Source organism: Protopterus annectens, chromosome 3.part1, assembly GCF_019279795.1.
Source record: "Protopterus annectens isolate FY-2018-M chromosome 3.part1, PAN1.0, whole genome shotgun sequence".
NCBI classification, from domain to species: domain Eukaryota; kingdom Metazoa; phylum Chordata; order Ceratodontiformes; family Protopteridae; genus Protopterus; species Protopterus annectens.
Window position 1 is genome coordinate 3,308,219 of NC_056732.1, and position 24,006 is coordinate 3,332,224.

The 24,006-nt window shown below is 42.5% G+C and overlaps 1 protein-coding gene across 1 annotated transcript in view; it reads left to right on the top strand.

Annotated features, from left to right (window-relative positions):
• Positions 1-23,692, top strand: part of RPA3 (replication protein A3) — a gene marked incomplete in the record, with an annotated part of 210,183 nt that extends 186,491 nt beyond the window's left edge. Inside the window, 1 exon segment of the mRNA XM_044066489.1 lies at positions 21,887-23,692. Within this exon segment, the coding sequence (XP_043922424.1) occupies positions 21,887-21,969 (83 nt within the window).
• Between the last annotated feature and the right edge of the window lie 314 nt (positions 23,693-24,006).

Consider the following 24,006-nt stretch of genomic DNA (forward strand, 5'->3'; position numbering starts at 1 on the left):
CTTTTAATGAGGAATTTTTGTGGTCTTTCTAGTTGTTGCAGATGTCTTGTGAGGTACATACCTAATGGGGCATAGTACTCTATCATGGGTCTTATGAGGGATGAGTGCAATGGGAGAATGAGCTTCTTTTTTCTGGATCAAAAGCCCTTAGTGATGAGGTGTGCTACATAGAAGGATTTCCTGACTGCTGTGGCTATGTGGTTATTGACAGGGTGATCACATAAAAACTGGAAAAAGCAGAAACACTGAATGAAAACTTTGCTTCAGTCTTTACAAAGCAAACCAAGCAAAGGCTGCTCTACTGGAAGGTAAGTCACAATGGAATGGGAAGAGCACTGGACAGACATTAGCACAGAGGGGGGGGGGGCTACATTGGAACTGGCTGCCCTGAGGGGAAATAACAAGAGCCATATGGACAGTCTTCATAGAGGCCTCCGAAATGTGGCCAGTGTGTTTGCAGAAGTCCAAGGTCATGGACATAAAACAAGTGTAGTATCCTTGTATGGAATGACGTGGCAGAAAAAAATATGTATAACTACAACTGCCCGCTGCTTCAAAGACCTTTTTTTGCATTTTCATTTTTTTTCTGTCCCTGTCTGAGACATGTAGCAGTTTATTGGCAAGTCATTGATTTTGTCAGCTTTACCTGACTTGGATATTGTATCAAATGTCTTAGCCAGGTCCAGGTTGGTGTTCCTGTGTGCACCATTTCCCCCGCATGCAGTGCCTTAGTGACTTTCATAAAGTCGAACCAGTTACGTAGACATAGCCTTCTCTTAACTCAGCTAAACCGAGTTTGGCCCAGTGTCTTTGAATAGAACATTTCCCTGTCAATTCAGTCTGTTGCTTTCCATATTAGACTATTCAGACTAAAAGGCTTGTAGTTTCTGGGATCATTTCATCATTCACTTCATAAGACTGCTTGCTGGTGAGACACTTGAGAATGTTTGAATGTGACACATGTTGGCAGTGTGCATACAGCCGATCGTGGCCTTAGTGTTCAGCCGGGCAAATGGTACATCAAGGTGTGTACAATTGCACATATGTGACTACCACATGTTTGATTTCACCTGGGTCAACAACAGTTTTGGACCTGCCATATTGTCCACATGTTACCATTAATGACAAAGTATCCAGGTTCCTTATGTTGCATCCTGACTTTATTTTTTAATCCCTCTTGAGACATAGCAACACCGACAATGGAATCAGAGACCTCAACACCTCTGAAATTGTTTTAGCTGTTACTGTCATTTACCTTTTATCATGCACATCAGTATTTAAGGAAATTCAAACTGCATTTAGTCTAAAGCCTCAGATACAAACACATGCTGGGCCACCGTCTCCAGACACAGTCATATTATTGACTTGCTATGAGTTTCCTGCTGTGAAGTAGTATTCAAAGAGCATTCATCTGCTGAGAAAGCATTTACTACACAATTTCATATGCAGCTTAGGGTAAAATGATAAATAGTCCAGAAGTGTTAGCAGTCCTTCAACCCCTGACTTGCTGAATGCCTTGAAGTGAGGACAAGACAAGTTCTCCTTTCTTTATAGTTATCTGTCTCCAGCTGAGTATTTACACATGAAAGAACTCTATCGCCTGGTATTCAATCCTTTCAGAGTCACCTTAGCTGGATAGTTGTCTGTCTTTGTTAGTCAGTCATTTCACAGTCACCTTGGCTTTATTGTTGTCTGTCTCCACTTGAGTATTTCCACATGAAAGACCATTATCATGTTCCTAAATGGCTTCTTAGTATTCAGTCCTTTCTAATTCAGGTTCACTTGATAGTTGTCAGTCTTTGCTTGACAAATTTAAAATAAATGCTATATCGCGCATATGAAAAGGCTTTCTCAACATTCACTCATTTAGTAAGGCACCCTAAGGCGTGATGAAAATTAAACTTTGCAAAATGTACACAAGAGCCAATACTGAAGTTTTCTATGTAGTATGCACTGATGGTTAGGTGAATGTGTCATAAAATTAAAGTACATATTTACACCACTATGCATGTATGTTGATCTGTAGGTAAAGTTTGAGATTGTCTATGATAACCCCTAGCAGTTTGGTGTGATGATCTGGGGAAATAGTGGTACCATTATTAGATGTGACAGAGAATGAAAGTGTGGTAGATCTACTTTTGGGGTAGAAGTTTAGTTTTATTCGGGTTTTATTCGGGTTCAGAAGTAGGCATTGGTTGGTGCCCCACTTCTCAGTACTGTTTAATTAATTTTGTGTTGAGGTTTGCAGTTCGGTTGGGGAGGTGTTTGAGCAGATCAGAGTGGAATCATCTGCATATTGACTGCAGGCAGCTTTAGGTATAGCAGTGTTAAGGTTGTTGATAAAAATAGACAAGAATAGTGGATCTAGTATGGACCCTTGAGGGACACCAAGTGTGAGAGTTAGCTGGCTGGAGAGTTTTCCCTACCAGTCAGGTAGGACTGGAACCACTGGATAGCAGGCATGTTGAGAGAAATAGATTTTTGTGAAAGAATGAGAAGTTCAATGCTGACAATGTCAAAGGCTTTTGATAGGACAAGTAAGAGGGCAGAGAATTATTATCGTCAGTCCTGGTTTTGTATATGGCAGTAATAAAGGAAAAGAGGTCTGAGGTGGTGCTGTGGTATGGTCTGAAACAATGCTGGGAGCTGGATGGTAAGTTATTCTGTGTAAGGTATTGCATTACTTGCTTGTGTATACATTTCTCCATTATTTTGGCTAGTGGGGAAAAAATGGCAGTGGGTCTATAGTTGGATATGTCTGAGGCGCTAACACATTTATGAAGTGGGATGACGTGAGATATTTTCCAGAGGGAGGGAATTGTGTTATCAGATAAGGTTCTGTTGATGAGGATAGATATGGGATATGCTATGGCATCTGCAGCTATCTGTAGGTACACTACAGGAAGGAGGTCAGCAGCGAGGGTGGTAGGTTTTAATTTTTTTTTTTAAGTGTTTTGATAAAGCTAGCGGAGATTGTTTGGATGTTAAAATTTGGAGTGATTTATTGGGTAGAATAGTCATGTCGTGTAAGTAAGAGTGTGTTAGTTGATTTGCTAGGGGTTGGATTCTTTTAGTGAAAGAGTTATTAAAGGCACTTGCAGTAGTCTCTGGGGAGCTATGGGTATAGCTAGTCAGGGTTGGGGTGGTGGAATCACCTGGACAAAGTAGTTGATTTTAGCCTGCCCAGAACTATTGAGGGTTGTTATGGTGTTTTGGTAATAGATTTAGGTAGAAGCTTTTTTTATCCAGTATAACATAATTTTTTGCATCATTCCTGAATTGACAACATTTATCATGGTCAAGTGGGGATTTAGTGGTTTAGATCAAGTGGGGTTTAGATTGCCCTTGCTGACCATGTCCATCCTCCCCTGGCAGTGCCATCAAACCATAATTTCATGTAACCAAGAAAATAAATTAGGATTTGTAATGAACACTAAAAACATTTAGAGGGTGTAATACATTATATACTAAGCTCTATTGAGTTAACATGTAAGAGAATAATTGGTCCTGAGGGCCACCCTATGCGGCTCAAAGATAATGAAAGTCTCCATTGCCATGATAGCCTGTAGTTTGAAGTACTTCTAGCTGAAGTGACTGTCAAAAGAGCGTGTAGTTCTGAAAACCTTGTAGCTGAAGTGAGGGACAAAAGAAAGACAGTCTTCCAAGAAAAAAGTTTTATATCTGCAGTAGCTGCTGGTTCAAAAGGAGGTAGGGTTCTTTTTTCCAGCTACAAATTGAGTTGCCGTGCATGATTCTGCACTCTCCTGGGAATTCTTTAAATATTTGGCCTCTATGAGAAACTGCCTTAGCAGGGGATGAGAAAAGAGCGGTGGGTCTGGTTTGTAATGATCCGAGATGGCAGAGGCATGGATTCTTATTGAAGAAAATTCTAGGCCCTTGTGAAACATCTCCGTTAAGTATTGCAAAATCTGATGAATATTGGGCTTTGGGGAGTCTATTCCTTGTGCTTGAATATCTTCCATTTATCATTTTTAGATTGCAATAACACTAGGCCTGCTGGCCTCCAAAATGACATCCATCACAGGTTTAGTGAGACATGTGATTGGTGAAATTAGTTGATTAGCCATGCTGCAAAATTCAGAGTTTGGAGCTGAGTGTGCAGAGTTTGATACTTCTGCTGAGACAATAGGTGAGCTATTTGCGGCAAGTACCATGGAGTATTGTGTGACATACTCCTTAGACGTGGGTACCATTGTTGGCAAGGCCAGTGGAGCAATCAGAATCATGTTTGACTTTTCCTGTCTGACTTTAAGTCAGACCGTGGAGAGTAGAGACAGAGGGAGAAAGGCATAGACTGTTTATTCCAGCTGAAGGAGAGAGCATCCACTTTCCATACTTTTTTGTGATGAGTTCTTCTGCAGAGATTTTTCCAAATGATAGTTTTGGGGAGAGGAAAATAGATGTGTGTCTGGGCTACACCATTTTTGTGTTAACACGATGAAGACTTTGGGTTCCATTTTCCATATGTGCATGTCCATAAGATTTTTGCTTCTGTTGTCTGCCAGAGTTTTTGGCTTTCTTGGCAGGAATTGATCGTGAACATGTAGTTGTTAAGTGAAGGTTGTGTTCCATGGTCTGCAAAGGGGGGAGTAGTGGGTACCCCCCGCTTGCTTATGTACCACATAACGGTATTCTTTTCTATCTTTATCAGTAATTGTCCTGGATGAAGGAAGTCCTTGAAGGCTATCTGAGCATTCTGTACAGCTATCATTCCTTTCTAGGTTGATATGTAGATGCAATTGGTTTGGGCTGCATATGCCCTGAATGCATCTCCCGGCCAGATGGGCCCCCCAAGCATAGTCTGATGCGTCTTATGTTAGGGTTTGGGTGGCATGGGGTAGAATGAATGACAGTCCCTTGTTTTGGTGACATACATCTGCCCACCAAAGGAACTCTTGTTGCAAGCAGGGAATGAGAGGAATCATTGTTTCCAGGCTGTGACAATGTTGACTCCATAAGGTTTTTATGTACCATTGACGTTTCCTCATATCCACACTCGCATATGGAATTAGTAGAATGCAAGTTGCCATGAACTCCAAAGCCTGCAGAGTTTCTCTTGCAGATAGCTGGGTTTTTGGGCCAAATTGTTGGAAGTATGTTGTCAATTGAATGTCTTCATCTTGAAATGAATAAAGCCATCTGAGCAGTTGTATTCAAGCTTTCTCCGAGGAAGTTATAGGAATAAGAAGGCAAAACCTACCGTTAACGTAACCAAATTTTTGTGGCTCAAGTTAATTGATTATCATAGTCTAGATTTATGATGTCCGATATGAGACATTCCATGGCTTTATAAGCAAGGCTACTTAGACTGATGGGTCTGTAATATCTGTGGTTCGTGTTTGGAACCCATCCTTGTGTATGGGCATCATGCTGGCTGTTCTCCAGCCCTGAAGGATATAGCCTGTTGCAACATTCATGTTAAATACCTATAATAGAGGTTTCAATAGGCTGTACTTATTGCTGATTTGTACGTTCTATGGTACATTATGAGGCGGAGGAGTAAGGATGACGATAGGCCTTGAGTTTGTGGTGTCATTATTAGGTCCACCTTTGTTTAGGGTGGTGATGAAGGCAAAACGCCCCATGGAAAAGACATATAATTCCTGCAAGGATCTCTTTATAAGTACAGATATGGGGAAGGCGATGATGTCTGCAGATAGAAGGGAAGGGAAACTGAAAGGTTATGGTCTGCTGACTTGACAGCATGAGGTTGTGACACTATTATGAATGTTTGACGTGGAATTGGAAGGGAAGCGCAAGGATTGGTGGACGGACTGCTTGTAACATAAAAATGAGAGGCAGTGGTAGATCAATGCTACTAATTAGTGGACGTGCAGTTGATGAATTGCTGTGTGTTATAGCAAACATTCATGCACATAGTTAATTTAATTGGAAATTTTGTATCCTTATTTTGGCACACTGAATGCAGGCACACCCGTAGGATAAGTATATTGCTGGTCGTGCATGGTTTTGTGTGTTCTGGACTTTTTCATATATGTAAATGCATCATTAGATTTGTATTACAGAGAGTCTCCTAGTTGCAGTAGTGCACTGAATAAAACTGCGGTGGTGGTGCTGCGGTAGCGCGTTGCAGCCCTCAGCTAGCGCTTGTTGGCGATTCTCAGTTCGTAAGCGTCTGCTGTGTGGCATGCAGTGGAATGAATTTCCTTTGTTGAAGGTTGTGCTTAGGCCCGGCAAGCCAGCATGTAAAACTCTACTGCCAATCATTAGCGGACCGAGTTTCCTGTGTAGGCTCTAACGGGGGAAAGACACACACACACACACACACACTGAATTAGATCAGACCATGCACAGGAATAAAGGCAAAAATCATACTAAGCAAAGCCGTTGTATGTATGAAGTATGTACTGTAAACCAAAAATACATTGAGCCTATATAATTAGCAGTAACCAGTTTCTGTAGACACTATTGCACAGTCACTGAGAAGGCATTCATTGTTAGACATGAGCTTGATAAGCAAGTGGGTGGTGACATGGCACAGGAATCACAATGTTCAAAATCCTGTGTTGCAGTTATGCCCTGTAAAAGTGTTTCTAGTCCAAGCCTTTGTGTAGTGTGCTCCCTGTCACCTGTGCAGATGATGAAGGCTGGTGCCCTTGACACACTGTAACTTGTGTGAACATGTACTAAAGTCTGATGCACAGTGTGAGACAGCGTAACATTATGCAGCTGTTACAAATTTGATGCCAAAGGGGTTTCTGTGATGTAATACATGTATGTTGGGTAACCTTCAGTAATTTGTAGGGCTTACACATTTATAAAAAGGAGAGCACTTCAACATGTGCTTTTGGATATCAGGTGGCAATATTTAGGAGAACTTGGAGTAATCTGTGCAATATTGCCAAAAGGGCACACAGCACTGCCTGGTACAGTGACTTGTAATAGTGTAGACAGGAAAATTATGGAGTCAAAATTGTCAGTCTGTACTCATGAAACTGACAGTAGTATTACTTCTGTGTGCTTTACTGCCTGACTTGACAAGTTTAATTACTACAACTGCAAATTGGATGCTGCAATACTTCTTTTAGTGAAGGGTGTAAACCCTCTTACGTTATGTTTTCAGTGAAATGCACATCTCTTTTGTTGTTTTAAAGATACAGAAGTCAAATTATTAATGTGAAAAATATGAATAACTGTCTGGCTGAGTAGTGTCTACTGCCAATTAACTGCTCGATATTTGATGAGTGTAGCATTAAGATTTGAAATATGGACAAAGAAAGGCAGGGACGGCCTCAAAAAAAATTTAGTAATATGGAAAAAGGACTAAAGGATTGCTAAATAGTATCAGATGAATTAGAGATGATCATATTAAGCTCCCAAAGTGCCTCAGTTATCTGCATTATGCAAGTGATACATACATGCACATATTAATTAGTAGCCCACCGCAAAAAAATAATTCACTGCATGGAGTATAGAAAACAGTGAGTTTTCAGTACATGCTTTTACTGTGCCAGCATCATAGACACAGGTTTGCAGTATACTGTTTGTGGAGATGATGCTAATGTCAGTGAAAATACAAAAACATGTCACTAGGCTGATGTTCCTCAAAGAGATTGTAAAACATACATAAGTGAACATAATAATGTCGTGTAGAAATAAGGAGGAAATAAAAATAGTGTAGACAATGAAATAATCAAAAGTTATCCTGCACTGTTGTACGAAATTTAATTTGAAATTGTTTACATAAATCTTTCTGCTGCTGCCTAACAAATGATTCTGCAGACAGAGGGGAAGACATTTGAAATGGCACTCCCTTCCTTTCAATTCTGAGCTGTCAGTTGCAGTGGCAGTTTTCACACCTCTGCAGTAGTGTGGGAGGAGGGGACTTTCAATTCAAGCAGGACTACAAAAGAACACTTAGAACAAAGGCATCCAGTTTAGCTACAACTCTGTCTGCTGCTAGATAACTTCAAATTATACTGTAAAGCAAGCTCTGATCTAAACACAAATGAGGGTGATTAGCAACAGAAAAGAAGCAGGCCTAACACAGAAGGAATCCAAACTGACAATGAGTCACAGATTTCCCATTATATGTCAATGGCATGGGAAATCACTGTTACTTCCTTATGTCTGGCATGAGTCACAGAAAGGAGACTTGAAATGCTTTATGGGAAAGAGAAAGGCTTGAAGGAGAAGATCACGTTGATATAGCAAGCCCCATCGGTAGCCATGTTGTGGTAAACTATCTAAAATTACTAATAAAACACTTGGAGTCAATTTTAGGTGTTAAAATAGGTCTGGAAACAAAGATAGACTGAAAAAAACATATTTTTTTAGTTCTAGGGTGGAGTGTTCCTTTAACTGCCAGTTCCATATGCTAAAATATCAACAGCACATCATGGAACTTATGAAACAAAGTTTCATCTTTACCTGACACTAATACTTCCAAAGAGTTAGTAGATCTTCTTCTGCACTCTACTTCTCAAGTAGCTAAACACTCTCTGCACTGTGGATTTGATGCCGTAGAAGCCTCAAGTAGGGCTGCTGTGGCAGATTCAGTCATTAGGAGGCACGCATGGCTAAAAGAACAGCCACTGCCTGATCATGTAAAATCAAAACTACTTGAACCCCCCTGGATAAATACCACTTTTTTGGATCAAAAGCAGAGGAGCTCATCAAAAAGATGGAGGATAAAGCTAAATCTATGCAAACAATAAGACTTCCTCTCAGATTCAGCAGAAACTTTCCCTCTAAGCATTGGTCTTTCCCAGCCCCCAATAGACAGGTTCAAGGTAGGGTTGCCACCTTTTCAAATGGCCAAAGTGGGACATGTTTGGTACAGATATCAGATTTTACAGGCCGGCACACACACGGCCAGTACAAAGGACAGAACTTAACTGTTTTGCCTAAATAAAAGCTTATTCTTGTAGCATTTTAGTTGCTTATTCTGTTTCTTATAACATTTAGGTATTTCAGATTCCGAATAACTGTTTTATGCAACTATTACATAAAATATAAGAAATAATTTTGTCCTAAAATCTCAGGACATTTGCCATTTTTACAATTTCTTGTCAGGGCACAACTGCCCAAAGAGGGACTGTCCCTCGCAAAGTGGGACAGGTGGTAACCCTAGTTCAAGGGAGGTCTTGCAGAGTTCCAAGTCCACTCACTCCATGACTCCCAGTCTCACCCCCCCATCAGAGGTTAGGAGGAAGGCTATCCCTTTACAAACAAAATTGGCTATCTGTAACAAAGGACCAGTGGGTATTAAAAATCATTTTTCAGGGCTAGAAATTTACCTTCCAACAAGTCCCAACCTTAGGTTACCAAAATCTATCTCCAAATCAGTGGGCAGAAGCATTAAAACAAGTGCACATACTTGCTCAAGGGGCAGTGGAGCCTGTGCCACAGGAGCAAGCAGGGAAAGGTTTTTATTCCAGACTGTTCCTAGTGCCAAGAAAAGAAGGCACTTGGTGACCCATCCTCGACCTGTCCACTCTAAACCTCTTCCTAGAGGTCCCAAATTTCAAAATGCTAACTCTTCAAAAACTTTTACCAATGCTGTGCAAAAATGCATGGTTAGCCACGCTAGGCCTAAAGGATGCCAACCTTCATACTCCCACAAGGGGGAGTCCTGCAGAAAATACCTACGCTTCAGAGCAGGCTCACAACACTTTCAGTTCTCTGTTGGCTTATCTACGGCTCCCAGGATCTGAACAGAATGCCTGGCCCCAGTGGTTGCCTTCTACAGACAGCAAAACATCCAGATTTACCCTTATCTGGACGACTGCCTAATCCAAGCAGACAACGAAGAGAAGTTACTACAGGACCTGCTCTTTGTACAAACAACCCTAACCTCTCTAGGGTTCACTATCAACAGGAAAAAGTCAAACCTAAGCCCTACAGGCAGATCACCTTGTTGGGCACACTCCTGGACACAGCCTTCCTCTCACCGGAAGAACAATGCTTTCTTCCAAATTACTTCTCCCAGTTAGCTGTCAAAAATTCACAGCAAGGAAAATTCTGCAAGCACTGGGTTACATGTCATCCTGCATTCTGATTATTCCCCTGGCCAGGCTGCACAGGAGGAAACTCCAGTGGTACCTAAAGAACCTTTTGATGCCAACACTCCATCTATGGAGACCACTCTCACCCTCATTCCATGCATAAAGAATGAGTTTCTTTGCTGGGCAGAGGCCTGCACTCAGAACTAGGGCCTTCTGTTCACCTACCTACCACAAGGCCAGACTATCACCACAGACACCTCAGACCTAGCTTGGGGCACTCATTTAGATACCTGGTGCCCTCAGGGCTCTTGAGACCTTGGGCACCTTCATTGGCACATCAATCTAAAGGAAGTGATGTTAGTTCACAAGGCTATCACATCCTTCCAAGACCACCTAAAACCAAGAGTCCTCCTCCTAAAAACAGACGTGGGGGGGGGGGCACTCTTACCCTGTATGCCGACTAGCCATGCGCCTCTGGCAGACAGCCTCCTCTATGGGCCTATTCCTGATAGCCCAGTACATCCCAGGGGTAAACAAACACCCTAGCAGACCATATAAGCAGAAACTACTTATACCCCCACGAGTGGAAACTCCAAAAGGGGGACATTCCACCAAATCACCCAGGCCTGGGGGAAACCAGATGTGGATCTCTTTGCCTCACAACGCAACAATCAGCTGCACACATTCTGCACCAGGGAGTTCCATCCCCTAGCTTGGAAAGTGGATGCTCTCTCATTCCAGTAGGCCAATCTCTTCTTTTATGCGCGCGCCCCCCCCCACCCTTACTCCCAAGGGTACTGCTCAAAATAAGGCAGGAAGGACCAAAAGCATTCCTTATAGTACCAGATTGGCCCAGGCAACATTGGTACCCCTTGCTGCTCAGCCTGACCAAGGAGCCTTGCAGGCCCCTGCCATTAACTGCAGACCTCCTGATACAAGCCAGAGGGGAGATGCTGCATCCAAACCTGCACACTCAAACTTTTTGCATGGCTTTATCCCCCAGGGACCGGGGATAACCCACAATTGAGCAAGCCGGTCCTAGACATTATTAAGGAAGCCAGAAGGCCCAGCACCAGGAAATCCTACTCAGAGAAATGGAAAAGATTCAACTTCTGGTGCCTATCAAAAGGTCACAGCAGCTCCCAGCCATCCCTCCCACGTATTCTGGGCTACCTAGTGGAGCTACTTAACAAGGGCCTCCCTTTTCCTCCATTAAAATCCACATCTCAGCCATTTCAGCACACTCTCATGCTAAACAGCCTGTCTTCTCTCACCCTTTGATTAAGCAATTCCTCAGAGGTGTATCTAACATTAGGCCTCCTAGAAGGGTACCCACTCCAGCCTGGGACCTCTGAACTATGTCTTAGAAAAACTGACATTGCTTCCCTTTAAACCAGCTGCATCAGCACACCTAAAGACTGCCTTACTCTGCTATTAGTTCAGCTAGGAGGGAGTCAGAACTTCTAGGACTCATGGCCACTTAACCTTTTATCTTCCATGCAGACAGGGTGCATCTCCGGACTAATCCCTCATTCATGCCAAAGGTAGTATCAGATGTGAACCTAAACCCGGCTATACATCTCCCCACCTTCTTTATAAACCCTCAGAATAAAGGGGAGAGAATTCTGCACACACTGGATGTGCACAGACAGTTAAGATACTACCTGGACAGAACAAAGTCCATTAGGAAGACTGATAAACTGTTGGTAGGCTTCCCCTCTTTCCCTGGGGCAAAGCCAATCTTCAAACAGACCATTGCAAAATGGATGTCTCACTGCATACAGTTCTGCTACACTTTTCATGGAAAAGCTCCTCCTAAATCTATCAGAACACATTCCACTAGGGCACCCTCTACTTCCACTGCCTTCCTTAGAGGAGTACCTACCAGGGGCATCCTGGAAGCTGCCACTTGGACACTGCAACAGTGAAACACGAAGAACATAGTACAGTTGTGTACACTTAACATAAATGTAGATGTTTTGAGTGCTGCAGTCCTGTTTTCCCTCCCACCTTCCCCCTTAATCTTATCCTTTTTGGAGATTATTTCCATTTTTTTTATTTTTTTTTTATTTTTATTAACCGTCATTCTTGTGGCCTTGGGCCACCAGAGGCTCTACATTCCCTTCAAGGGACTCCGACAGGTTAGGGCCAGAAAAACTGATGTAATGGTGCCAGCTGCTCTCCTTTATACCACTGATGACCTGACATCACTACGCAGGTGACAACAGCCAGCACAGGGGAAAAGCTGGACTCTGGTATTCAGGCCGACTGAGGGCTTCCCAGCAGGGATAATCCACAAGTGATGACTGCAATAGTGAATACACTCTAACATCTATATTTATGGCAAGTGTACACAATTTTGACAGCTTGGAATTCTGTCCCATATGTTTGAAATGGACGAAAATAGACCGCATTGGATATGAAAGTTATGTACTTACCATAACATTAGATCCATTTTATCTGATTTTCATCCAGTTCAAATTCCTTCCCTCCAGCTCCCTTCTAGATTTGTCACCTGTGGCTTTGAGATGATTGAGTGAATTTTTATTCCCTGTCTGTGCACAGTCGTGTGAGACTTCAGGTTTGGAATTTCTTACTTGGGGGTTTCGTCTGTAGGTTGGTTCTGACATCAAAGATGGGTTGGGACAAACTCAATCTAAGCAACTAAGGTGGAGCCCAGGGAATTGTGGGTAGGAGAGGAGTTGGAGCTCTGGATCTCTGGATCTTTGAAGAAGCTTCAAAGTTGGTGCTAAGGTTGGATCTATCAAACCCATATGTTTAAACTGGACGAAAATCGGACAACATGGATGAAATGTTATAAGTATAAAAGTTTTTTTTTTTTTTTTTTTTTTTTTTTTTGAAAAATGCACTGCAGTGTGGCCTGTTGAGTCCCCACCCCCAAATCTTCCCCTTTCGGATTTTCCTGTTGGGGGTCGCCACACCAGAACAATGGTCGACAAAAAGATTGGCAGTGGAGTTTTACGGTGTCGAGTTGCCAGCCTAATGCCAAACCTCCCACAGAAGGGGCACACACCACGCTCATACCTAGGGCTAGTTTGGAGTGTCCAGTCCACCTGTAGCATGCCTTTGGGATATGGGAGGAATCCGGAGCACCCGGAGGAAACCCACGTGACCGCAGGGAGGACATGCAGACTCTGCACAGAAGGCACCCCAGCCAAGAATCGAACTGGAGAACCTCTTGCTGTGAGGTGGCAATGCTAACTGCTGCACCACCCCTTCCCTAAATGTGATAAGGAAATCAGCAACAAAGTAACTTACTTTCCTCCAGAAGCATAGCTACTTCAATAGATTGTTTTATGGACAGAGCAGTACTCATTTGTTGTACTACTAGTCACACTATTTGGACGTGCATTGTATGTCATTTACCAACTTTGATAAGTGATACTACAGGAGCTGCTTAGTATTGTAAGATGTTTCTGTACTGATCAGCTGCTTTACTTGTCGTCGTCTTTGCAAGTTGTCGTACTGCTTATTTTATCATTTTGTGTTTTACTGTGTTTATGATGCACTAGTTGAGGTGCCCTTCATGACCATAACAAGAATCTGAATTAATTTTATTACCTGTGGATTTGCTAGTGTACATACTTGCCTGTTTTTGTTTTCTGCTTATGTTTTTTCCCTTTGTCCTAATCCAGAAAGACCCCACCCCACATGTTTTTCATTTAGTAGTACAGAAGAGACTTGCAAGTCATTTGCGGGGGAATAAATACCCCACTGCCTTCAGGGTAGTCACAAATAGGTGTTTGCTAAAAACCGTGCAGCTTTTAGTGTTATGTTAATGTAGTCTTTAAAAATTCAAATTCTAAAGAAAGCTATTTGAGAAAGTACCTTTTCACGTGTTCCTCTTGTGTACCATCCACAGTGCTTAGAAGCTTCAGTCTTTGACTGCATGTACTTTCCACATTGACCTTTGCCCCCTAGCAAATCCCCTTCTGAAACTTTTATCCCACCTTTCCCCAGATGTTCTTCGTGTTTCACTGTTGCAGTCATTACATTTGGGTAATCTGCTGGCAGGTTGCCCTTTGTCTTTAACAAAGACAAACCAAATTAACAAACCAATTAACAAAGTCTTGGTTCCTGTGCCGTCAGGGGTATAAAACATGCAGCCAACGCCATTACATCAGTCTTAATTGCCGCGCAGTGCCCGAAGCAGAAAGTTCGCCAGTGCAGGTCAGCCAACTTCTGAAATTTTCGGTTTCGAGTTTCAGAACTGAAGTCTTAACTACCCCATTGGGGAAACTTTTTCTTGCTCCTTACCGATGTCAGTAAAAGTTAATAATTGCATTACTTGTGGGAAGCAAATACCTCACAAGGATTTTCATTTGTACTGTATTCCTTGCCTAGGCCCTGACCACAACGTGCCTTGCTGTTGGTTTTGTGCTAAATTTAATCAACGCACTATTAAACATCGGTATATTTTTGCTTCTAAATATTTTGGCTCAAGATTTAACTATCCAGAAATGTCGTTGGTTAGCAATCAGACTACCAGAATCCCTAAAAAATGCAAACAGAGAGACAGACTGTTGAGGTCCAAAACTGACTACGCTTCTCCTAAGCCAGTCGCCGGTACTCAGTGAGGTGCTTTCGCAGCCCCGGATACCTGCTACTTGTTTGATTTGCAGGCCTCTACTGAGACCCATTCAGAGTCCGGTATGCCGCGAGATGCTTTTAAGTATTGAACCCGTGGATGTCTCTACCTTGGATGGGTCCGGAGCCGTTGTGCAGGTACCGACTTCTGAGGGTGTTTTTAGGCCTAAAGATCTGTATATTAAACAGACGCCATCTTCAAAACTAAGGCCAGAATCTACTTCTATGTCTAAAAAAATAACGTTTGTGCCACATGTACAGGCCCCAATGCCTAAAAAATTATCAAAATGGCTGGATTTAATTACCTTGATCAGGGGTAGCCAGCCCTCTCCCACTAAGAAGCCTAGGCAAGGCACTGACTATGAATCTTCAGATCAGGTTTCTATTTCTTCTGAACGGGATTTATCTATACCTACTTATGAGGACTCTGATGCAGAAGATTCCATCCCTTCTGCTTCTCCCCCTGAGGATTTCTCTTTTGGAGAAACTTTACATACCTTAAGGAACACTTCCACTGGGAAAGTCAGGATTTCTCTGAATCTAAAAAGAGACTTGGGGATTTTCTTCTTCTTCCTCAGCAAAGACCTTTGGCTATACCTCCTGTTCTAGACATTGTTGATTTTTCAGAATCCAGTATGACACCTGATTCTCTTCCTCCGGCTACTAGTAAGCCAGACAGATACTACAGGATTCCTGACCCCCACAAATTTCTTGTCAAAAACCCTACTGCTGATCCTGAAACCATTTCTCAGGGTCCCAAGGGCATTAAGGCCTCTACTGCTAAAAATCCTACCCCTTCTGACAGAGATTCCAGGGCGCTGGATAGATGGGGTAAGAAGGTTTACACGTCTGCAACCTTGGCAATAGGGGCTTTAAACTGTCAATTTCATATGCGTAAATAACAGCATGTCATGGGTCTACTTAAGCAGAAAATGATGTTCATCTCTGACTGTGTGGAAAATAAAGTTGCATGATTTAGTACATTCATCTGAATAAGCTGGAAAACATACTTTGCAATGTGGTTTTGATTCTTTGCAGGGCTGCGGTAACTGGATCTGTGATGAGGCATGCTTGGCTCAAAGAGCAAAAACTGCCTGACCATGTTAAAGCAAAATTGTTGGATGCTTCTTTACAACAGGACAGTCTCTTTGGTAATAAGGCAGAAGAAGTTTTAAAAAAGATGCAAGATAAAGCTAAATCTTTGCAAACTGTGAAAGATTTCTTACAAGTGCAGCCACCCAGATTTAGTAGGCACTGGCCTTCTAAGAACTTGTCCTTTCCAGTTCCCTCGAGAGCCGCTCAAGTCAAATCCAGACATTCCAAAGGCTCCAAGTTTGTCACAAGGAACTTTTGGAATAAAACAATGGGGTGCCTCCACCTTCAAACCTGGAAGCAACAAGGCACCTCCCTATGGTAAACAGTCTCAATGACTTTCCTTTACAATCACCAAGCACTTACCTTTTGGCCGCCCCTTTGGAGGGAAAGCTGGCACTTCTTGCACGAAACTGGCAACTGATTACCCAGGACAAATGGGTTTTAAGTATAGTATCCCAGGGATACAGATTTCATTTCTACACATTGCCAATCCCAAACGGATGGCCAGATCTGCCTCCAAATCAGTGGGCAAAGGCCCAGAAACAAGTTCTGTCCCTCATGAAATATGGGGGGCTATTCAACCAGTACCAGAAGAGGAAAAGGGACAAGTTTTCTATTAAAGACGTTTCCTGGTACCCAGAAAAGACAAATCATGGCGTCCAATTCTGGACTTATCCATTCTAAATACATTTCTGGACATTCCAAAATTCAAGATGCTGACTCTTCAGCAGTTACTACCTATGCTAGGCAAAGATGCCTGGTTGGTAACTCTAGACTTAAAAAAAAAGCTTACCTGCATATACCAATCAGGGAATCTTGTAGAAGATACCTCCGCTTCAAAGCAGGCTATGTCCATTACCAGTTCTCTGCATTGCCCTTTGGCTTATCTACTGCGCCCACCGCCCAGGGTCTTCACAAAGTGCTTGGCACCGGTAATTGCATTTTGCAGGCAAAGAAATATTCAAATTTATCCATACCTGGACGATGGTCTAATTCAGGCAGAAAACAAGGACACTCTTCTAAAGCATCTGGCGTTTGTAAAAAGGGTACTAACTTGTCTTGGGGTACACCATAAACTAAAAGAAATCACAACTGGTACCCTCTCAAAAAAAATTACATTCCTGGGTGCAAGCTTGAATCATTATCATGGAACTTTATAAACAAAGACATTGGCAACCTTCAAACACTGGACTCCACCCAGTTTGGGTTCGTGAAGGGCCGATCTTGTTTCCTGAACCTGATTGACTTCTTCGATCAGTCTCCAGAGCCATAGACCAGGGTAAGGTGGTCCACACAGCCTATCTAGACCTTGCCAAGGCCTTTGACACCATCCCCCACTCTGGAATCATAGATACTCACTAAGCTGGGTATTAATCCCTACGTCACCCAATAGGTTGCTAACTGGCTTACTGATTAGAACCCACACTGTAAAAGTAGCAGACTCCAAATCTAGCTCTAGACAAGTGGAGTACGTCGGGGTTCAGTCCTGGGACCACTCTTGTTTGGCATCTACTTCTCTGAAGTATAGGCCAAAACTAAGGAACTCTGGCTAACAAAGTTCCCAGATGACTGCAAACTGGGAGCCATTATTGAATCCCCAAATGATGTGGATACTCTACATAAGGGCCTTACAGAAACAGATGCTTTGTGCCAGAGCCATGGGCTCAAGCTCAATGCCAAGAAATGTATAGTTATTCCCTTTGGGAAAAAACATGTATCCGTGAATTACCATATAGGTGTGATAAGAGAATTAGGGACACAGGTGGACAGTGGTCTCACCTCCGTTAACCACATCGACACAACAGTCAGGAAATCCTTCTATGTGGCACATCTCATCACTAAGGGCTTTTCATCCAGGAAATAGGAGGTCATTGTCCCACTCTACTCATCCCTCATTAGACCCATTGTAGAATACAACGCCTCGTTGGGTATGTACCTCTCAAGACATCTGCAACAACTGGAAAGGCCGCAGAAATACCTCACTAAAAGAATCACAGGCCTAAAGCAGATGCTCTACGCTGACCGCCTTAAACTCAGCTATACTCTGTCACATATAGTCTACTCAGAGGCGATCCCTGCTTAACATACAAGGCCATATCAAACCCAGAGCTGTTGGATATGCTACACTTAAAGAAATCCCAATCCCTCAGAGCCACACGCTCCAGGGATCTAAACCTTGTCATCACAATAAACAAAACCTGCTGGAGGGATAGGTTCCTGACCCAGAGACTCCCCAGACTCTGGAATAGGTTGCCCATACATGTCAAGCAGAGTGCCTCTTTGGCCCTGTTCAAAAGGAACCTTTATGATTGGATGGGAGAAAAAAATTCACCCCAAGGATCACATCAGTCGCCCTGCTAGACAGGGGTTCAGGGAAGTAAATAGTGTGGGAAGAAATAGCCAGGGAATTGTTATGGCTAGGCTCGTATAGGCCCTAGGGCTGATAGCCTAGTACCAACCTATGTATACAACTGCCCAGATGACTTACTTGCGCCAGAAAAGCAAATTCAGTTGATGACTTACTTCAAACAGGTGGCCACAAAAACCCAGCTATCTGCAAGACAAATTCTGCAGGCCTTGGGGTTCATGGCCTCCTGCATTCTTCTAATTCCATATGCAAGACTGCATATGAGGAAACTTCACTGGTACCTAAAAAGTTTATGGAGTCAACATTGTCACAGCCTGGAAGCAATGATTCCTATTGCACCTTGCCTGCAACTAGAGTTCCTATGGTGGGCAGAGGCCTGCCGCCAAAACAAGAGACTGCCATTTACTCCACCCTCTGCTGTTCAGACCTTAACTACAGACGCATAAGACTATGCTTGGGGGGCGCATCTGGTAGGGAAATGCATTCAGGGCAAATGGAGGCCCAATCAAATGCACCTACATATCAGTTAGAAAGAGATGCTAGCTGTACAGAATGCTCTGACAGCCTTCAAGGACTACCTTCATCCAGGACAACTACTGATAGACAGACAACACCACAGTCATGTGGTACATAAACAAGCAGGGGGTACATATTCCTAGCCCCTTTGCAGACTAGCCATGGCATTGTGGAATACGGCCTTGACTTATCAAATACATCTACAAGCTCAATTCCTGCCAGGAAAGTTAAATACTCTGGCAGACGAACTAAGCATAAATGTTATGGACCCACACGAATGGAAACTGGAACCCCGAGTTTTCAACAGGTTGACATTCAAATGGGGGAGCCTAGACATAGATCTTTTTGCCTCGCCCCAAAACTATCAGTTGGACAAATTCTGCACAAGAGTTCATCACAAAAAAGCTTGGAAAGTGGATGCTCTGTCATTCAGTTGGAAAAACTTCAGTCTGCTTTTCCTCCCTCTGCCTCTGCTCTCCAAAGTCCTAGTAAAGTCAGACCGGACAAGCGAAAAATGATTGTGTCACACCTTCCTCCATGGCACCTGCCTCAGACACCTTACCTACCATCTCAGCAGAACTACCAAATTCTGCACACTCAGCTCCAAACTTTGAATCTTGTAGCGTGGCTAATCATCTAATTTCACCCTTGGCATCGCTCAGCAAATCTGTGATGCATGTCACTTTGGCGGCTAGAAGGCCTAGTACTGGAAAATCTTATGCTGACAAATGGAAAAGATTCTGTGCCTCTGTGCCTGGAACCAGTCACAAGGGATAAGCACAGCAATGCCCAATATTCCAATATTCCTCAGATTCTGCAATACTTCACTGAGATGCTTCACAAGGGCCTATCTTTTCCTTCCATAAAAATCCACGCCTCTGCCATTTCAGCTCATTACAACACAAAAGCCTCCCCTCTTCTCTCATCCTCTGCTAAAGCAGTATCTCAGAGGGGCCACAAATTTAAGATCTCCCAGGAGAGCACCAACTCCTGCATGGGACCTCAATTTTGTTTTGGGGAAAAACTCACTCTCCCTCCTTTTGAGCCAGCTGCTACTGCGAACCTAAAATTTCTCTTGGAAAACAGCTTTCCTTTTAGCAGTCACTTCAGCTAGAAGGATTTCAGAATTATAGGCTCTTATGACGGTGGAGCCTTTCATTATTTTTTATCCGGACAGGATGGCTCTCGGGACTAATCCATCCTTTATGCCTAAGGTGGTATCCAGTGTGGCTCTTAATCAGACCATTCATCTGCCAACTTTCTTCCCCAATCCACAGAACAAGGGTGAGCGGATTCTGCATTCATTGGATGTACACAGACAACTTGGGTTCTACTTAAACAGGACAAAATCTCTAAGAAAATCTGAACAACTATTGGTGGCATTTGCTGCAGGGACAGAGGAAAGGCTATTTCAAGGCAGACTATTTCCAAATGGATAAGCCATTGTATTTGTTTCTGCTATATGCACCGTGATAAACCTATCCCCAAAGGGATCAGATCTCATTCCACCAGGGCTGCATCTACTTCTGCAGCCTTTCTCAAAGGGATTCCTACCAGAGACATTCTAGAAGCTGCTACCTGGAGCCCCGTTCATATGCTCACCAAACATTACCATTTACCTCTCTTCTCCAAATCCAAAGTTGGCTTTGCCACCGCTGTCCTGCAGGGCCTTATAGCTGCTCCTAATGCTGTATAAACCCATCCTCCCAACCATAGCTTTGGGATTCTACCCAAATGTAATGGCTGCAGCAGTGAAACACTAAGAACCTAGTACTGTTGTGTACACTTACCATAAATGTAGATGTTAGAGTGTATTAACTGTTGCAGTCCTGGTTACCCTCCCTCCAGCCCCTCTTTCGGCTTTTCCCGGTTAGGGTCGTTACAGTGGAACTCCGGTCCGCTAATGATTTTTACGTGCCGAGTTACCAGCCCTGATGCACAACCTTCAGCGAAGGTACGACCATTCACGCATGTCTCCATGCAGAAGACGCTCTAGCTGAGAATCGAACTGGACAGCGTCTTAGTGTGAGGCGACAACGCTACCGCAGCACCACCACCGCGGGACATATATATGTATATATTTTGCTCCCCATTTGGGGGGCACCTGACATCTGGGACAAGAAAAACTGATGTAGTGGCATCAGCTGTATGTTTTATACCCCGGACGACCTGATGTCATGGAAGAAGGGACTGCAACCGACGCAGGACCCAAGACTTTGTTAATCAGGCTGACTTAAGGGCAACATGCCAGCAGATTACCCAAATGTAATGACTGCAACAGTGAATACACACTAACATCTACATTTATGGTAAGTGTACACAACTGTACTTTTCCATTTACCATACATCTACAAATGAACAGAAAGTGGAAATTTAAGTTGACAGCTGATCAACATTTATGAGAAATGGTGGAAATAGTAAAAGTATGTTTGAGGTATGTTCAGGCTGTGTCTGTAAGGCAAAAGCTTCAAGTAAGTTGTTTTCTAGAGGATGAAGTATTTTTGAGTTTTGAGTGCACTAGAGTCCCTTGTCTGAGAAATTATAAAATATGTAATCATTTCTATGCCGTTGGGATACCATCGTATGGCTTTCATGCGTCACTGCCTCTTGTTATAAAGGTGTCGTTTTTGTTTTTGTTTACGTGAACAGAGATGAAAAATTAGCCCTCTTTCAGCAGAGGCTCAGGGAAAAGCTTCAAAATTATACAGTGCCACTATACAATTTTAAGAATAAATCATAAACCTAAAAGAATTTTCATAATTATATAGTGAAATTGTGTAATATACTACAGCAGAGTAGAAGAGTGCAGTGAGAGGCAGAGAATATGGTGTTACAGTTGATACTCTGCAGGAAGAGCTGACTTTAGGTAGAGTTTTAATAGTATAAAATAAGAAAGCGATTAATGTTTAAATTAATAAGCTAGGTACGAAGAAAAAGATATGGAGTAATAAATAGCTAGTGGGATCCAAAACTAGTGAATATGTTGTATTAAGTAAGACAAGTGTGATTGTGAGGGAGGTAAAACTGGAAGGTTGAGCGTTGAACATTGGGGGCTTAGCAGAGATAATGTACTTATTCTGGAAAGGAGTAAAGGAAGAAAGTACGAGGACAGGGGAGTAAGATAGGGTACAGAGTGATAGCAGTGAGTTTCAGATCATTAGGGGAGGGTTCAGGGCTATACTGTGATATAGTCTTCATAGATTTTGATTGGCAAAGTTTTTTTCATTTAAAATACAGTAGTTTGTGTTTAGATTATTTGCTTCATAATCTTATATAATTTTGCTGTTACACATGTTTTCTTCTTTTGCAGATCTCGGGCTGTACAATGAGGCTTTAAAAGTTATCCATGATTTTCCACAATATTACCCATTTGGCCTTGTTGGAACGGAGTAATTTTTTAAAGCTGCAAGGACTTTAAACAATAAAAGGAAGACTTATTCAAGATAGACTGGTTTGAACTGAGATAACCGGTCTAACAGCCTGTTAGAAAAGTCTGTTGACAGGAGTTTATTTCTTTGATTTGAACCAGTGGTATTAAAAGTATGCATGTCTTGTGTTTGTGCTGCCTTGTAAAACTTGCGTAGTGTGGGGTACTGCAACACTTTTCCAGTTTGCATACGGTTTTCATCAGTGCTTTCCTTTTTGGATTTTCTTTTAATGATGTATGTGAATATTTTTTTACCACTGTTAACTTCACTTAGTAGATAATTGCATATTGGTTTCTTACCCCAGAGTAATAGAGTAATATAGTTGTCATTATGATCAGTATGGATGATGTTTTTACTGATAGGATAACTTGGACAGGATAATTAAATTTTTTTTTTCTTTCTGAAATAGACTCCGAACCATTTTTTACTTTTCCGGTGTTGAAAGTTTTTGGTAAGAATTCATTTCATAGGTTCTCCAGTTTCCTCCTACATTCCAAAGACTTAGGTGGATTGGACACTCTAAATTGGCTGTGTGTGTGGTACGAACGAGCTACCATGGCAGGACTAGCCACCCAGCAGTGTAAACCTTGGCTACAGATGATTGTCGAAGTGAAACCTCAACCCCATGTGCAAAGTGGAAAAAGGGGTTGATGGATGGATGGAAATCATTTCATAGGTATTGTTCACACTTTTGACAGTACTTCCATTTGTCTGCCATATAGCAGAGATAGTTAAGGCTATGAGCTGTTAACATGTCTCAACTGCACAGTGTCCCACTGCAATTTACTTAGAGTAGTGCTCATAGACCACCCCTGAAAAAAGTTATTTGTGCTCTCTGTTTTGCCATTTAATTAAATAGAAAAATACAGAGATGGCAAAAGAAAAGACCATGAATTTTTTTCCTCCACTGTATCCTTTTTGTGTCCATGCATGCTAACCATCAGGCCTCTTCTTGTGTGTCCATGTGTTCCCCTGTACTAGGTGTCCCTCACATTTGGACAATAGCTGACCAAAAGGATAGTCATTCAGGCAGTTGCGGAGTGGGTTTGTGACCTTGCTAGCATACTAAATGGGAGAACATCTAGTAAGGCCCTAATCTCCCCCCCCACCACCACCAAGTTGCTGATGTAAGCACCAACATCATCTTAGTGTGACCTCTCCCTTGCTTGTTCATTTTTCCTGCATCGTATGAAGGCTACAGTCTCTGGTTCTGAGTATGCCGTGCAAATCCCCCACTTGCATGTGTATCAGTAAACGTCAGGCATCTGATCATTTTCCTATAAGCTGGCAGAAATCGGTGCTCCCTTCCTCAGAATGGGTGATCAGCACCAGCTTCTTATTTCATCCTCCCCAGCTTAGCTCTTCCATTGCCCAAGCTCCTATTCAAAGTCTGACCATGTGGATGATAGTTGCGGCTTTATCCCTGTATGTTACAGACCATGATGATAGTGTGCAGTAAAGTGCTGCTATTGTTAAACTGGTTAACCCTGATGATTTTCACAGGTAAGTACTAGGCTAGCTGCCCTTGTGGGCCATTTTAAGCCTAGCCAGTTTTCCTTTTGGTACTTGAATTAACCTGTCCCATTTTTAATGGAATGAGTTTATTGCAGTCATATATTTTCATGTGTGCTGTCCTCAGATGTGCCGGCATGTAAACATTTGTAAAATAAAATTATATCATCTTCATATTTCCCGTTCGTAGAAACTGTTTTGCATCTAAATTTGAGTTTTATAAACAAGATAAGCTGGTCATAAGAGAAGTGCATCTCATTCAAAAGGTAACTGTGTCTTGAGATAAGTGGCATCATTTCAGATTAGACATGTTAACAAGCTTGACATGTTTTATTTCCTTATTTGTTGCTTACTATTAACAGTGTTTTAGACACAGATCTGATGTGCAGTTTCAGTATCTGTTAACCTATTGAACTGTGTGCATCCCACATGTTCTGCTCAGTGAATACAATTTTCCAAATTTTATGCCATGATACCTGTATCTTTCTCC